At 34.8% G+C, this 17,440-nt stretch overlaps 4 protein-coding genes across 5 annotated transcripts; 2 read left to right on the forward strand and 2 right to left on the reverse strand.

Moving 5' to 3' along the window:
- The first annotated feature begins 58 nt into the window (after nt 1-58).
- On the forward strand, nt 59-2,748 carry LOC145899132 (inhibitor of growth protein 3-like). The gene is made up of 5 exons (XM_082987851.1): nt 59-210; nt 475-624; nt 687-860; nt 1,093-1,348; nt 1,711-2,748. Exons 1-5 carry the CDS (start codon nt 118-120, stop codon nt 2,316-2,318), a joined length of 1,281 nt encoding a protein of 426 aa, XP_082843977.1. The 5' UTR covers nt 59-117; the 3' UTR covers nt 2,319-2,748.
- A 62-nt stretch (nt 2,749-2,810) lies between these two features.
- On the forward strand, nt 2,811-10,386 carry LOC145899128 (GPI ethanolamine phosphate transferase 3, catalytic subunit-like). Its single transcript, XM_082987846.1, has 15 exons — nt 2,811-2,951; nt 3,651-4,010; nt 4,216-4,416; nt 4,569-4,721; nt 4,942-5,057; nt 5,375-5,517; nt 5,587-5,686; nt 5,997-6,852; nt 7,145-7,322; nt 7,633-7,757; nt 8,100-8,203; nt 8,457-8,655; nt 8,983-9,206; nt 9,310-9,470; nt 9,695-10,386. The coding sequence occupies exons 2-15, from the start codon at nt 3,655-3,657 to the stop codon at nt 9,908-9,910; spliced, it is 3,132 nt and encodes a 1,043-aa protein (XP_082843972.1). The 5' UTR covers nt 2,811-2,951; nt 3,651-3,654; the 3' UTR covers nt 9,911-10,386.
- Nucleotides 10,387-11,967: 1,581 nt separating this feature from the next.
- Nucleotides 11,968-14,996, reverse strand: LOC145898575 (uncharacterized). The gene is made up of 9 exons (XM_082987081.1): nt 14,812-14,996; nt 14,454-14,626; nt 13,546-14,393; nt 13,392-13,484; nt 12,727-13,263; nt 12,525-12,659; nt 12,339-12,395; nt 12,163-12,267; nt 11,968-12,105 (listed from the first exon to the last, which is right to left on the reverse strand). The coding sequence occupies exons 1-9, from the start codon at nt 14,842-14,844 to the stop codon at nt 12,101-12,103; spliced, it is 1,986 nt and encodes a 661-aa protein (XP_082843207.1). The 5' UTR covers nt 14,845-14,996; the 3' UTR covers nt 11,968-12,100.
- A 487-nt stretch (nt 14,997-15,483) lies between these two features.
- LOC145898576 (uncharacterized) lies at nt 15,484-17,079 on the reverse strand. Of its 2 annotated transcripts, XM_082987083.1 has the most exons (5): nt 16,932-17,079; nt 16,691-16,771; nt 15,920-15,994; nt 15,710-15,817; nt 15,484-15,644 (listed from the first exon to the last, which is right to left on the reverse strand). In XM_082987083.1, the coding sequence occupies exons 1-5, from the start codon at nt 16,969-16,971 to the stop codon at nt 15,616-15,618; spliced, it is 333 nt and encodes a 110-aa protein (XP_082843209.1). In that variant the 5' UTR covers nt 16,972-17,079; the 3' UTR covers nt 15,484-15,615. The 2 variants fall into 2 exon arrangements, with proteins under 2 accessions (XP_082843209.1, XP_082843210.1); XM_082987084.1 differs by lacking the exon at nt 15,710-15,817.
- Nucleotides 17,080-17,440: the final 361 nt, after the last annotated feature.

Below are 17,440 nucleotides of genomic sequence, written 5' to 3' on the forward strand. Positions count from 1 at the left end.
CCTTCAAATACGTCATTAGTTCTCATGCATCAATGATTTCTTCGCAGGTTGTGGCTCAGTTTGGTTGTTGTATTGTTGTAGCAAATAGGTTATTGTTAAGTCAGTATATATACAATCATGTTGTATTTGGAAGATTACTTGGAGTTAATCGAACATTTGCCATCAGATCTTGGTGAACGATTAACAGATATGAGAGAAATGGACTTGCAGGTAAATAATTTATCATTTTTCATCATACTGTTTTTATTTCCGTTTTAAATAATTTCCACATACAAGCACTAAGCACAGGTCTGTACTATTTGCTTTTGCATTTTGGACAAAATGTTTTGTTTAAAATAAAAAAAAACTGCGTAAAGTTTTCTTTGCAACTTTTAATAATGACATAAACAGTGTCAAATATTAACAATTAGTTTTTTCACAATTGGTTGTATTAAACCCAATTACTACCATTCACAAAACCTGTTTCTGTGACAGGTGCAAAACACTATGGACAGTTTGAAAGACAGATCGATCAAGTTGTTTCAGAAATGTCTTGTGAAAAAGGGGAAAACCCCTAGTGCAGATGAAATGTATGAGGATATAAAAAAGGAATATTACAAAGTTCTAGAGGAAGCCGATGAAAAAGTAACAATGTGTGATACATGGAGCTGGCTACAGAAATAAATATATTGTTTCGTTGTGCTTAGGTTCAATTGGCAAATCAGATTTATGATTTGGTGGACCGGCACCTACGTAAACTGGACCAAGAACTTTCAAAATTTAAAATGGAGTTAGAAGCCGACAATGCTGGAATTACTGAAATTCTGGAACAACGCTCCCTGGAGCTCGATTCTTCCACACAACAAAGAATACCGGGAATGGTAATCATAATATTATTGATACAAGTCTTAATAAAGAGTTCAGCATCAGTGCAATTTAAAAACTGTAATTTCTGTTAGTGTTGCAGATATCAGGTATCAATTTTGTGGATATTTAATTGATTGAATTATTAATAAACATAATACCGTATCAGTCTTTATATGTCTACAAGAATCAAGTTCGTTAATTTATTGAAAAATTCAATTGTACCAAGTGTTTTTTCAAATGTTTTAGACGCACAAGGAGAAAAGGCATCATGCTCATCACATTCACCAATCAGCATCCAGCTCTTCTCTTGTATCAATAGTGAATAGCAATGGAGATGGACCTCCTGATAAAAAGTCAAGGTTTGACCTTCAAACTGAATCGGAGCTGCTGACCCATCTTCATACTGAGAGTCCAGGTCTTTATCCTGAGCTGCAGGAAACTGGTATTCGAAGCCTCTTTGGCGACGCATTTCAGAGTCGACCTAATGTGGAAGTCACTGATGGTGGGTAAAAGTTTCAAATTTTTTTGGACGGAAGCTGCTATGCATATTGCTAAATTAAATTGAGTTCTTCTGTAAATAAAACTGTTTATTGTGATCAACATTTCAATGAAATATGGCAACCAAAACAACGAACAAAAAAAATATATTTTTGCCTGAAGACCCGCAAATATATATAAATATTAAAATCTTCAACATATATACACTTTCATTGATATCCAAATATTTCTGTTTCTTTTTTTGAGTACTACCAATATTTGTTTTATAACTTTGTAAGTAATATTTTAAATGCATCAGTTGTCAAATTTGGATAAAGCACAATAAAAAAATTGTATTCGTAATTATACTTATTTTCTTGATTGCAGTACCAGACGTAAAAACTCAAGAACTCAACCCTACTGCCACATCAGCCCAAGAACATCGCGGTCAAATTTCAACCCCATCTAGCCGACGATCATCTGCAAATAAATTTGATCAAGGACGCTTGGCCGAAACCACAAGTCGATTTAGTGAATTTGATGGTTTAAGTGTGGAAACTTTAGACACAAGTGGTGAGATTGTCAGTGACTCCAGCATCGGGTCTGCACCGGGTGCTACTGTCCATCGGCCATACAGGACCAAAAAACAAACCTCAAAAGCTGCTGCTTGGGTCCAGGAGCGTCAGAAGCAAGCAGAAGCTCGACATGAACAACGAAAGAAAGAGCATCATGTCAGTGACACTCCGCATGAACAGTCGAGGGTAGAAGTCGTTGAAGGCACATCAGTGGAATGGACTTACGACCCGAACGAGCCACGTTACTGTATTTGCAACCATGTATCTTATGGTGAAATGGTTGGCTGTGACAATGATAAGTGTCCAATTGAGTGGTTTCATTATGGTTGTGTTGGACTTGAAGAAGCACCAAAGGGAAAGTGGTATTGTCCGCAATGCACACAGACAATGAAACGCAGAAATAAAGTGCGATCAACTTAAATTTATAACAAAAAAACTTTTCCAATATAAGGTTTTTGCAAATTGCTTTTACAATTTATTTACTTACATTAAATATAGTAAAAATAAATGTTGCATTAAAATAAATATGTATATATGTATGACAAGACCAAAGACCGATCAGACTTGCCAGTAATTGTGCTATTTTAAGCTGTATCACTAAATATGTTTGCTCAGGTTCCATTAGTCTGTTTGTAGATATAAAAAAAAAAAATTCATATTGTTATGACCGATGCCTATGTTGTTTAGTCATGTGTGACCAGTTGGTTGTGTATGTTAGTTACATGTGGCTTTATTGGAACACTTTATTGAACATTTAAATTCAAAACATCTGATTTAAGATATATTATCCGTTTGCAAAATATTGTTGTTCCAGTGTGTGCCATTTAACGATCTTCTCAATTTGTGCATTTTAGTTGTGTTAGTAACCTGTCTGTGGATATGAGGAAATGTCACAAGATCTGCACTTTATGAACAAGATTGAATGACATTGACCCACACTGATTTTCCAGCATTGTGATAATACATTTTAGTGTGTCCACAGCTTGACTAGCTGCTGCAACTTTTATAAGAGAAGGAATTTATTCCCAAAAGGATTATTGTCAGACTTGTCAGGTAAAATATTTGCTTCTTGAAAAAGATCATAGAAATATTAGTGCAAATATGAATAAAAAGGCTGTTTATGTTAATTAACGGTAACCATGAAACCATTATGCACACCCTTTGGGGGTCTGCAAACCCTAGGTTGGGAACCACTGATAGAGCTGTAACATTCCTCTTCCAGGGAGTGTAGTGCATACATATCAATGTGTGGTATCACTATTCATCCCACAACTGATGCACTTCTCAAGCACTGGGTTAACTATTACCACCCAGTTACTGGTTTTCACAGTCTCTACATTCCAACTAGACAATATACTGTTACAAAAGTTTGAAATATTAGCAGATAATGTAAAAATGCTTGTTAATAAAATGTGCAAGAATATTTTACAAAACCTGAGCAAAATCATCAAATTTGTAACATTCCATAGTTCATATTGAAACATACATATGCTTCCCAAGTTTTCCTAATATGTGTGGACTTCATCAAAAAGGCCTGTGTGTATTTTGATGTTGATGCACTGTTAACATCATTTTTATCTTTCTCCACAAGATAAAATACTAATGACATCACTCTGGTAATGTGTTTGTGATGACATTTAGGTTGTCGATATTTTCTCTTACAGTTTTTGTAAAAAGTTTACATGTATATTGTGTTTCTTTGTTTTTTTTATGATGTAGCTGAATTTTTTATTATTGTACTTTTTTTAACAGCCTCATGGATAAAAACGTTGAGAAAGTCCCAGAAATGAAAATGAAGTTTGGTTTGGTGATAGCTTATGTGGGCTTCACGGTCTGCCTTTACTTCATCGGCATGTACTACTTTGCCACTGGATTTCTATTGACGAGGCATGAGATGACAACAAAAAGTTCATGTCGAAATGACGATTGTAGGGTGGCACCTCATGTAAACACTGTATACACACGAACCATTGTGATTATTATTGATGCTTTGAGGTTCGACTTTGCCGAATATAAAAATGATTCAAGAAGCCATCTTCCGTATATTAACAAACTTCCTGTACTGAGAGAACTGGCTCTGGAAAAGGGCTGCTCTGGTGCCAGGCTATTCAGGTAACTATTTTATAATAATAAATGTACATGTATTTAATGTATTAATTTTTTATTAAGTCTTGCTTAAATTTGCATTCCAGTATTTACCCCTTATTGCAGACTTTGCCTTCATTTAAAGAAACCCAGTTCTTATTTAAGACTAATGGTCAACCCCAGTAAAATTTTACACAATATCAAATTATGATTGTTTTTTCGACTTTTCAAGATTCCAAGCTGACGCACCAACAACTACAATGCAGAGGATAAAAGGTTTCACAACAGGGAGTTTCCCAACATTTGTGGACATCAGCAACAACTTTGACAGTGCGGAGATCACCGAAGATAATATCATTGATCAACTCCGGCGCCAAGGGAAGAGATTAACATTTATGGGTGATGATACATGGATGAACTTGTTTCCCAACAGGTAGATAATTAAAACAAACCACTTTGGCTTTATTTGCACCAATGTGCCATCACTGTAAGTTTGCAACATTTTATTCACTTAAACATTGTATAAAATCTGCATTAATTTTTGCACAATATTTTGCTTCTTAACTTTTAAATTTTTGACACAAGATTCAAGAGAACTTTTCCGTTTCCATCGTTTGATGTTAAAGATCTACATACGGTGGACAATGGTGTCTTGCGTCATATTTACAAGGAAATGAAAAAAAGTCACTGGGATTTTATAATCGCACATTTTCTTGGGGTGGACCATTGTGGTCACAGGTATGTCTCTTTGCTGCTGGTCAATTTATTCAAATCACATTAACGAAGCATAAAAATACATCCAAAATTTAATAGGACTCCACAAGTTAATCTTCATTTCTTTAAAATAAATAATTACACCTATTGTAGAAATTGAAACAATCAAGTAATACACACAATAAATTAATTACCATTAAACAAAAACTACAATACTTTATATATTTTTTTACCATGTAACTAGGTATGGACCTGTCCATCCTGAGATGAAGTATAAGCTTCGCCAGATGAATCAAATGATCAGAAGAGTCGTTGATGGGATGAGGAATGACACTCTGTTAGTTGTCATGGGTGACCATGGTACGTTAATATGTGTAAGGTTCAACAATTATAATGTTTCTGTAAAAAGTAAGAGTAGCATTTTAACTATTATCCTGGATTTTTATTTTATGCTCTATGTACTTATTGCCTATCTCCTAGAATTTGTGTTTATTGTCGTTATGTGCAGCCATTATATATGCAAACATAATGTGGGACCAAAACTTTTAATATGTTGCGCCATTGATTATACCTGATACAGTGAGCGGAAAATAGTAAAACAATTTCTTCAATAGTTTTATTGCACCATAGAAGAGCAGATTGGCATATTATGTAACCACGAGACATTGTTTACTCAGGCATGACTGAAACAGGTGATCACGGTGGCGCAACACCCAATGAAGTGGACACAACATTATTTGTCTATAGTCCAGCTGGTGCTTTGTACTCCCCGAGTGATACAGAATTCGATACAAACTGCTATGATTCCAAAGTACAGCAGGTATTTTGCTGTTTATATGTTACTTAGGTTTTGTTTTTCTTTTTCGTTGAGGTGTTGTTGTTTGTGTAGGTTGACATTGTACCGACTCTTTCACTGTTATTTGGATCTCCAATTCCATTTCCAAATCTTGGTACTTTCATTCCAGCATTTGTTCCTGGAACAAATCGAGGTGAGGGATTTTGTATGGTTGTAAAAAATTTGAAACAACAGTGGCTTGTGTATGGCTGTGTTGCTTTTCAGCACTGTGCTTTGGACAATTCAATCAAATTTTATTTTTGCACATAGAGAATATGATCAGATCGCATATGAACAATACATTTGCAAAATAAAATGGCATGGGCACCAATAAATTCATTAAAATTTGTGACAAAAAATAATTAATTTTGTGCAAAGACCTGCTTTCCATGCATGTTGTCCCATGCCTTGTAAAATAATGTTGTAAACTGTTTACTACTGTTCAGATGCCCTTTCTATTTCAGATGAGCAGGAGGAAAACCTTAAAGAGATGCTGAAAATAAATCTGATGCAAATCCAGAGGTATCTTAAAGAGTACAACAGACTTCATCAAAGCTTTCCTCAAGAATCGTTTCAAAACCTTTCTACGGACATGGGGATTTTGACCAACAAAAATACAAACAGTACCCAAGTAGAGGATTATTTCAAACTAATGCGACTGGCTCGCGAGATGTGCAGAGAGATATGGGCTCAGTTTGATGAACTCTCAATGGTGATAGGTTTGCATTTATGCACCACATTTACTTTGTGGCACTCCCTCAATCCACCTTTGCTCATTGTATTTGGGCCCATGTTTCTGTCATATGCAGTCAGCTTTTTAAATTATTTTGGAGTCTCCAAAGAAGTACTTGGAAACATGATGTTTTTCATGTTAGTGTTTGGAATCATTTCTTCAGTTGCAAGAGTAACTGTGGATAAGGAAAAACCTCTTCAATTTCTTCCCCAAATTGCAATAGTTGTTTTTTATGGCGCAATTTACACTGCAAACAGTTTTATTTTAAACGAAGACCGCACTATTTGCTATTTGTTCTTAACAATGCAAGGGTACATGTTGGTTAGGTTAATAAGAAATTCTAACAAGAGGGGATTTAATATGAGGTTTAAGGCACATACACCAACATGGAGAAAAATAATGCATTTTTGTGTTGCATTTCACAAGGAAATGTTTTCCCTGGGCATCGTCCTGTGTGTTGCTCTCCTTTTTGTTACGCGTTTCTCTTTTATTTTTCGTATTTGTCGCCCTGAACAATTTTGGTGCTACAAGAATTCTTCCGAAGTGAAGTTTTCTGTTGAGGAAACTGATTGGGCCAATTTTTGGAAGTAAGTGTAGATAGACAGTGTTTGTAGTTGGTTAATTTTATGTCATTTTAATTATTTTCATTAAATATTGTATTTATTACTTAGCGATTATATCTTTGGTATTATTGGTGTTATTCACCTTCATCTTTCCTCCAGGGTTAATTTAATGCATCACATTAGATAAGGAAGTAAATTTTTTGTTATCCTATAGTCATGTTATGCACCATCATTTCTCTGGATTGTGCAAAAGTTTATTTATTGCAACAAACAAACCTATTTTTTTCCAATGATTTGTGAATCTTATTTTTTTTAGACCTGTTATGTCCGTTGCATCGCTTGTTGGAATTATCCTGTTGGTGTGGAAGTGGTTTTCGAAGAGTGGGAACATGAACTGTGTTTTATCACCTTCAAGAGTTTGCTGTAAAAGTCTTCTTCCGCTTACTGTTGTTTTTATTGCCTTCCATTGGATGATACAAACAATTTCTTCCTCGGTTTGTAAACATTAGTAGTTTTTTGTGTATTAATAAGGACAGGACATGGATGATTTTGTGCATTCTTAACCTCATTGAAATAGTGAGATTTTAGCATGCCAAAATTCAATATCAGTGATGTTATGTACTTACAAAGTCTGTTGGTCATGCAACAATCAGCAGAAGTATCCGAAACATTTGCTTGGAATTTTCCATGTAAAGTGCTGTTAAATTATCTGAATCTCATCCAAGTGTGAAGTGAATGGTTGTAGAACATATGATAAATTTACAAAACTGTTTTTGTAACCAGCTGTAACATTTGTACATGCAGGCGCTTGATGATTTACCTGACCTATACATTACCCTTCTACCTCGTTGTGCTTATGTGTTGTTGCTCATCTGTGCCCTCTGGTGGATCATTTCTCCTGTGACGTCGGTCATTATCCACCCCAACAAGTAAGAGATACAATTTCCCAATTGTCACTACTTAAATTTTACTAACTTATGTATGTGATGTAAAATTAGCACAAGCCAGCGATTTCCAAACAGGGTTCCATTATGAAATATAAATGGTTCCATGAGCTGCTGCATTAGCATATTTGTGGGTCTTTGGGGAACAACCATGTAAGATCATATACAAAATACAAAAAAAGAAAACTTTATTGAAAACAGTTTAGATGGTTTGGTGGTAAACTTAAATACCATTACAAGTTTTCACAGACAAATGATTTTTGGAAACACTGGTGTATACTATGCCTATGGGTGGTTTTTGTTTTTTTAATCTGTTTCTGTTTTTAGGAAGGGTGCATCTTCAAACTACAACCCTGATATCCAATCTCACTACCTTTACAAACTGAAACGATATCATCTTGATCGAAAAACAGAGAACAGAAATGTGGCCAGTATGCAGTTTGTTCATATTGGCCTTAACCATTAGTTGGTAAACCTGTTGTTGCAATAATGAGGAAAGAGTGTTTGCGTAAAATCCATACTTGTACATTGTGTTATTGTTAATAATTCTTCTTTCACATATATAAAGGTTTTTAATTGTTTGTTTAGGCAAAAAAAAATTATATTATTCAGCACAAAATAATGTTTTTTAGTTTAACAGATGCATTCCTTTATTGTTAATTAGTGAAAATACTTTTTTTGCAGATAAATCAGCAGCACCAGCACCAGCACCACCTGCTGCATTTGGAATCCACCACATACTTTCCACAGGCATCATTGGGTTTACGCAGGTCCTTCTTATTCTCTTTGCTCTACTTCTTGATGTGGAAGTTGCCCCTGTGATGTTTTTCTTTGTGATATCGATTGGATTTCTGCTTGAAATCATTGCTCTTGATCGACGCTTGTAAGAAACTGGTTTTAGTTTTAAAATTAAATAAAAATTTCAGTGCATCAATTAAAAATTGGTTAAAACATTGGTAATTTAAAATCACACTGAAAAGTTTTGTATGTCCAAACGTTTTTTCAAACATGACAATGTTAACAACAGTATGGGCCAGTATTTTTATTCTCAGAATGTATGTCCAAAATTATACATAAATATTGATATATATGTATGTATGTATACTAATTTCCATTGCAGATAATAATAGGCTACAAAATAGTTAATTCTTTTTGATTAAACTTAATTTTCATGGCTGATAGAAGTACTTCATGCATTTGTGCTTTGTAGTATGCCACCTAGTGAGTCAGGAAACTGGAAAGTCACATGGTCGGCAGTGGCTTTGTGGTCACTTTCTTCATCTTTTTGGTGGTTTGCGACAGGTCACCAGGGCGGAATTTCCTCAATCCCTTGGAATGCAGCTTTTGTTGGTTTCCGTGGAAACCATCCAACTGTGGCCATTCCTGGCCTCATGGTCATTTTGAATATTTTCGCCTCACAAATCTTGCACACATGTGAGTACACGTTTTTTAATGTAAAACTAAATTGTTAATGTCAAAGTAAAACTGGTTCTCTGAACATTTTAAGTCTTGCTTATTGCAAACATTATTTAAATAGTGCTGCTGCCGTTGGTTGTTATCTGGCCTATAACCCATGCCAAACCGTTGACCCATGACCAGAGGGACATCGGAAATGAGTTGGAATTTCTTCAATCAGATTACTTCTGGCCTGCGATCACTGACAGTTATATGAAGTATATTCTCTTACAATCAGTCAAGGTAAACAAAACCCATAAGTAAGAACACAGTTCTAAATTATACGTTATTATTACAGAGTAACTGAACAAAACTAAAAATTTAACATTGCATCTGTCTAACTGATAGAGTTTATGCTTGCTATTAGTGTATAACTGTGTGTACATTTTTTCTTGATTTGCTTGAAACAGTTTCAAACTAATTTTTTGTTTTTTCTCCCGAACAAATTTTGTGTTGCTTCATTCCAGATGATTGGATGCATGCTGGCTGGTTTTCTTCACCGACGCCACCTAATGGTTTGGTGGATTTTTGCCCCCCGTTATTTATATGAGAGCATTTCTTTTATTGTGACTGGCGTTAGTAGTGTGTTGTGTTTGTTCTTACTCCAAAGATTCCGTTATACCACTGCATGTTGGGTGATAAAGGAGTTGGGTGATGGCAAAATTTCTTCACCAAAAAAATAGTAGTTCAGAAATGGTTAAAATTTTATGAATGTCAACAACTTGTATTATGAACCACTGTGCTTTGAAGGGTGCTATATAAACTGTTTACTCTCCTATTTTCTGTGAGTTTGGTAGGTGGATAACTTTTGATGTTCAATCAAGGTTTTATATAAAAAGAAATTGAATCAAGTGCTTAAAATTATGGTGTGATTTACAGACACCTTAGTGACAAGAACCCGAGTAAGCTTGCTAATTTTTGTATCAGTTTAACCTGCAATACCTCCTCACCTTGTTTGTCTTTGATTTGAAAAAATTGTGATATAGCAACATTTGTCTTGGTGTTTTTGGAAAAGGTTAATGAAACCGATCGTAAATACACCTTGAAATGATGCAACATAACTGTTTCCCACGGTTTGCTGAAATGAGGGTGAGGGCAGCATTTAAATAGCAAACCATAGAGTCTTCCGGACTTTTGTTCAAATGAATATTAAAATCAAACTGCCTAAGGTGGAATTGAAATTAAAAACATCATTATTTTGAGAATGTTTTGTTTCCATTCTATGTTACATTTTGCATACTTTTCCTGTTTGGTAACTTTGCATTATGTTTTGTTTACATAACGACAAAGAATTTTTTCCAACTCAAAAAAGTTTATTTCTTGTTTAAAGTTCTGGGATGAAACATGCAGTATGGTATGAGAGTTGGGTAACATAACAGGCAAATAAAGCAAAACAACCTTATTGTAGACAATTCTTATGATTGCTTGTCACCACAATCCCTGAATGGCTATCATGAAGTTTATTAAATTTGTCTTCTGTTGTTAGTAGTGCATCCAGTATTCTTGCGGAAATGACAAAAGATTTTATTTATTGCTGAAAACTTCTAAAATGAGGAAAATGCAGACGAACTTGGAAGTTGGATAACAAAACATGTTAATACATCCAAAAAAAAACTTGTGGTAGATAATTATAATGATGGCTTGCCACAATTCTTTAAATTGGTGGATAATGCAAGAAGATAGATTGGTACAAATCATTGCTCTAGACTGGCGTTTGTAAGAAACTAGTTTTAGTTTCAAAATTAAATAAAAATTTCACTGCATCAATTAAAAATAGTTTTGGTGTTGGTCAATTTAAAATCACACTGAAAAGTTTTAAAACTGCATGTCCAAAATTATACATATATATTGATATACATGTTTGTATGTATACTAATTTTCATAGCAAATGATAATAGGCTGCAAAACAGTTAATTCTTTTTGTTTAAACTTTATTTTCGTGCTGATGGAAGTACTTCATGCATTTGTGCTTTGTAGTATGCCACCTAGTAAGTTTTGCCCACTGTTATTTATATGAGAACATTTCTTTCATTGTGACTGGTGTTAGTAGTGTATTGTGTTTGTTCTTACTCCAAAGATTCCATTATACCACTGCATGTTGGGTGATAAAGAAGTTGGGTGATGGCAAAATTTCTTCAACAAAATAATAGTAGTTTAGAAATGGTAAAAATGTCATAAATGTTGTCTACTCTCCTATTTTTTTGAATCAAGTGCTTAAAATTATGGTGTGATTTGCAGACATCTTAGTAACACGAGACCGAGCAAGCTTGCTAATTTTTGTATCAGTCTCACCTTGTTTGTTTATTTTTTAACCTCAAGAAAATTAAAACAAATATTCCTCTATACCACTGCATGTTGGGTGATCACAAAAGCTGAACTTTTTTGTGTACTTCAACAATACACTGTAAAAATTTCACGAATTTTAACAATTGCCAAATCCACTGTGTACTTTAAAAGGTGCCATATAAACATATATTTGTGTCTACTCTCCTATTTTCTGTGACGGTGGTTTGGTGGATTTTTGCCCCCTGTTGTTTATATGAGAGCATTTCTTTTATTGTGACTGATGTGTTGTGTTTGCTATGCCACTGCATGTTGGGCGGTGACAAAAGCTGAACTTTTTTTGTTCTTAATACATTGTAAATAACAATCGCAAAATCCACTGTGTGCTTAAAGGGTGCCATATAAATGTATACTTGTGTCTACTCTCCTGTTTTCTGGGATTTTTGTAAAAGAATAGTTTGGTTATAAATCTAAGGTTTTATTAAAAAAACACAGTACGCAAAACATAAAACATGCTCATTTTTACATCTGTTTAAAAAGTATGTAAGTTTGATCCAGTTGGAGCTGCGAATACCTCTTGGCTTTATTTCTTATCCTAAAATCAAATCAAATTGTTAAAAATGTGATGCATTTTCCCTGCATATAAACTAACTTGGTGTTCTTCGAAAAGCTTCATAAAATAGAACACACATACACCACAAAATGATGCAGCACTTGATTTCAATTAGTATCACAACTTTTTCCACATCACATTTTGCTGAAATGAAAGCAAGGAAAAAATTATTACCCACAGGATATCAGAACAAAATGCAAGCATAATACACCAACCAAGTAGTTGTAGTGCTCCATATCGAATGGCAAAAACGCACAACTTCAACTGATATTCTGAAAGTAATTCAAACAAAAGATAATATTTAAGTAAAGCCAAAAGACTTGTTTAAGACAATTCTTAAATTGGATTGTCACCATTCTTAACTGGCTGTTAAAATAAAAGAATTATTCAATTTGTCATACCTGTTTCATGTGCAGTGTTGCTTAGCCATTCTAGAGCAGCACCCCCAAAACTTATGACAGTCAATATCACACAGTATATAAAAAATGCAATGACAGTCAATATCACACAGAATTTTAGCCATTTCATTCTGGAACCTGTGATTTTTAAAAAAATATACAATGTTATGGGAGGAAAACATATAACAATATCAAAGCCTGTGACCTGCTGCAGATGGCTTATTAGTCAGTCCTGGTTTGTTGATTGGTTTTGCTTCGGCTGGTTCATTTATTTGCTGTATCCCTTCCACAAATTCATTTATTTGAGAAACCTCATCTACAGCTATTGGTTCAATGATTGAGGGTTGTCGTTCTATTCTTTCATGTGTTGGCAGATTTTCAGCTGTATGCCCACCTTCTGCTGTGACTACATTGCTATGCTCCCTTTTTTCTTGTGGCTCATGAATAGAAACTCTTTCAATTGCCTCTGAATCAGCACTAGCTGGTCCAGATTCCACCATTTGGCTATTACTGGGTTCCCTCCTCCCTGGTAATGCTTCATTGCTTTGGAGCACATTTTCAACTACGTCATTGCTTTGGGGCACATTTTCAACTACATCATTGCTTTGGAGCACATTTTCAACTACATCATTGCTTTGGAGCACATTTTCAACTACGTCATTGCTTTGGTGCACATTTTCAACTACGTCATTGCTGTTTTTTCCATTTTCATTTTGATCTTCATTGCTTTGTTGGAGCATTCCTAAAAATAAAACCTTTTTTCATTCTGCCATTACAAAACGTATATTGTGATACAATCATCAAAGCGCATACTAAGCTTGTTTCTGTAGCACAAGCTTAACCAACTACCTTACATATTGGTATAATTACCAGCTGGCCTTGCAGGCACAAGGTTTTCTTCATCCAGATCTGGGGCAACAGGATGTGGTCCGGATTGTGGATTTGTACGAGACTGTCTGGAATCTAGACACCAAAGTTTTACTTCTTTATGAAAATATGCAAATTAAACAAAGGTTAACTTTACCTGAAAAACGGTTTAAGACTGTTGAAAACTGGTATATTGGTATTGTATGATTTTCAGGGTCAAGAATATCAATATCCATCTCGCTGATAGTTTGAAACTCATGCTGTCTAATTACATCTGGGTCATATTGGTCATACATTTCATGCAACCTTGCACTAACTTCATCCATTGTGGGTCGTGAAGATGGATCTTGATCCCAACATTGTTTCATTAATTGCACAAGTGCTTCTGCCATTGCCCTGTCACTGTCGCTAAATGAACTCATCATTTCTTCTATTATTTCACAGTTTGGCCTTCTACCCTCCTTAATCGCATCAACTAGTACTTTGTCATTGCTGGGATAGGGAACAGTACGAGTGATGTGAGAGTATGTCATTACACCTAAAGCATAAATGTCAAACTCCTTTGTAGGTTTTATAGTTGGATCTTTCAATTTTTCTGGTGCTGCATAGTGCGGTGTGTACTGAGGTCTCTCTTTCTTGCTTCTTGCTAAAGAATTAACAGTAGTTGAATTACTCAAAGTTGCCAGTTCAGCACTTCCAAAGTCGCCAAGTTTACACAACAACCTCTTAGTAATCAAAGCATTTTCAAGCTTGACATCGCCATGAATTAGGCGCTTTTCAGACAAATTGTGACACAAGACAAGGGCATCTGCAACATTCATTAAAAAGCCAACACGCAAAATTAGTGGCAAAGAGATATCATGATCCAGCAAAAGGTTCAAGAGATTTCCACCCTCACAGTATTCCATAACTATTCCCATGGCAAAGCTCCATTTTACCCAACCATGAACAACCACTATGTTACTGTGCTTGGCTTTTTGCAAATGTCCCATTTCTTCCTTGATCCTGTCAAAGGAATTATTCAATTATCATGCAAGCAATCACATGGTAAGCAATCACACTTACTTCTTAATGATAACTCTCTTCCCTCTTTCCCCACCAGTTACCTGGAAAATTTTAACAGCAACAAAACACGCTAAAGATTGACAGTAGCCAAACACAACATTTCCAAAGCCGCCAGCTCCGGCATCAAAAATAATGTCATTACAAAGGATATCTTCTGCATCGAATGTGACGAACTGTACAAGAAACAGATACTTTGCAAAACCTTCCCAAACGCTTACATTCAATTCATTTTACTTTCACCATGTTACTCAAAATGTATTGTTCAAATAGGAGTATTTAAACATATATATTCGAACAATGAAACCATTGGTGGTTATCCAAAACCAGCCCTGGGGCATGACAGTTTTGTAAAACCCACCTCACTGTCGCTGACCAAGTGATTTGCTTCCATGGCATCTGAACTGTTACTTCATTTGGATGAAAAACAGTTTTTTCTTTTTCTCATTTTTCTAGTATATTCTTAAAACAATATATCCTTAGCAAAGTTATTAAACCACATATTGTTATCACTCTAATTCAATTTTGTGAGTTCCCTAATTCAATTTTGAGAAACAACAAGTAATGATCACATCAATTTAATGTAACCAAATGTTTTTAGGGGAATACTGTAGCACATACAATCCCTTATATTGGAAAACGTAACCTTGTCCCTTGGCTTTTTACCAGGTACTTCCCCTGGGGCCAGACAGTTTGGTATCACCTGAAATTTGATTCCACTTCGTCATCAAATTGAATTTTTTGGTCTTTTATACTACATATTAAAATCGAGACACTTTTTGGGGAGGATGCCACTAATTTTGGAAACTTTTTATTTTAGTTATTTCTTTTGGTTAAAATTGTTTTTTCTGTTGGTTAAAATTGCATGTTTTCTTGGGTAATGACAAATGATTTTATTTCTTGTTAGAGATTTCTGGGCAAAAATGCAGCGAAGCTTGCAAGTTGGATAACATATAAATAAAGCCAAAAAAACTGGTAGATGATGATGGCTCACCATACTTCAATAAATTGTTGAATAATGCAATCAGCTGGGCTTAATTTATTAGGTTAAAAAATTTTGGTAGCTTTCTGCAGAATGGTCTGAGGTTATAATCTCATTCACACCAATTTAAACTCTTTATCAAATATTTATTCACAGAAAGTAAATAATGTCAAAAAAAAGATTTCATTTGTCACCTTCATCTCTTACAGGATCTACAAAAACAAGATTCACTTTAATCTTCCCACAATATATATATACTTGTTTAACATATTCTTACAGGGATAAGCAAGGTAATGTGCGTTGTTCACATACTCTTTACTTCTTGCCTTTCTTTCTGCATACTTTGTCTCTGAGAAAATCCCCCAAAGAATACCAGCAGAAAACACTGACGAACAATTCACATTATATTACCGGTTGCTTTACGTTGCATGACAAAGGAATTCTATTGGATTGCACATTAAAGGTGACTGAAAATAGTTTTACTTACATGTCATGGCACCGACCATGTAAAAAATAATATCGCCCTCTGCATAAAGTCTTTGTCGCAACATTCTTCCGAGTTCTGTGAAAAGACATAAAAACCAATTGTTTGTCTTGCAGTCCTATTGTTTAATAAATTTGTGACATATTGTTTATGTTTTATGAACACATAAAACAACACGACAGTTTTGCAACAAATTCCATTTCAATGACATGCATCATAGATTGCCTGGATAAAATAATTTTAATCATCGAGTAGGTACCACCACAACAGTTTGTACTGGTTGAATAATACACATCGACTCTAGTTTAGATTCTACTATTCACCTAACCCTAGTGTGTGGAGTGTATGTCAGTGAAAAATATATGACAAGTTTATATAGTTTTTTACTTAAAGTGGGGTTCCCAAAATTGCCAAACTTCTTCAAGGGAACCAGATTATCGGTAAATTTTTGTAAAAGTGTCTGGAGAATAAATCCAAATAAATACGATAAACGTTGCGACCGTCCGAAGATAAATCCCTGACATTTTTTCCAATCGGGCATGCTGATACATTTAAAATAACTTGCAGATATAATTTTGCTTGACTGAAAGGTACTACGAAGTGGAGATTAGTGTGCCTGCTAGTGTAAAAGCTAGCACAGTGTCACTCAACAGCTGCACTGACCTTACAGGTCGAAACAGTGCGTGTACACACCCTGTCTGCAGCTTTCCAACAATTTTGCTTATTTCTCTATAAAATTATAAAGTCAGCTGTTAGACAAAATAACCATTTTACCATGAGGCTGTGCTTTGCCACCAAGAAAGTTGGGTTTGTGCCAGTCTGCCATATTCCTTACTTGGCTTCTTGCGGCGACATCTAAAGCATAGGTTTTGCAACAAAGGTGTAACGAGTTTGGGTTAAGCACACAGAACATAATTATATTTGGAAATTACTATATTCCGTGTACAAAGTTTAGATAAATTGCAATAATGTAGCCTATGCAATAAATCAAACAGCCAAAAACCAACAAACTTACGTTGTCCTCGACAAAAGACAACTCTCAAATGAGAGATCATGGTTTATTATTTTCAACACCAATTGGATAAATTAAACTTAGATCTTTAACCAAACATAGATAAGTATTTTAACCTTGGTCAACAACATGCAACTTCTCACTGAACTATGATCTTTCTGCAAGTAATCTTACTACTTTAGGTAAAACAGCAATTTACACATCGCCAATTTGCCGTTGTAACATAATAAAAAAATTGAAATAAAACCACATCGAAGCAGTATTTATTAGATTTAGATTATTAAGGATATTATTCTTATTTTTTGCTGTTATGTTGTTGAGCAAATAGGGTTTGGAATCATTCGCTAAAAAATTCCTACAGTAAACATAAGAGATCTTCCCCGGTTACCCTATAATCACTCAAGCGCAACCTCAGGTTTTCTCGCATTGGACTCACTAGCATATTTTCCCTCGCGATAAAAATACCATAATTTTTAGGTAAAACACCAGCTAAGAAATACCTTTTCTGGGAG

The sequence above is a fragment of the Ascidia mentula genome, chromosome 4 (genome assembly GCF_947561715.1).
Source record: "Ascidia mentula chromosome 4, kaAscMent1.1, whole genome shotgun sequence".
Taxonomy (NCBI): domain Eukaryota; kingdom Metazoa; phylum Chordata; class Ascidiacea; order Phlebobranchia; family Ascidiidae; genus Ascidia; species Ascidia mentula.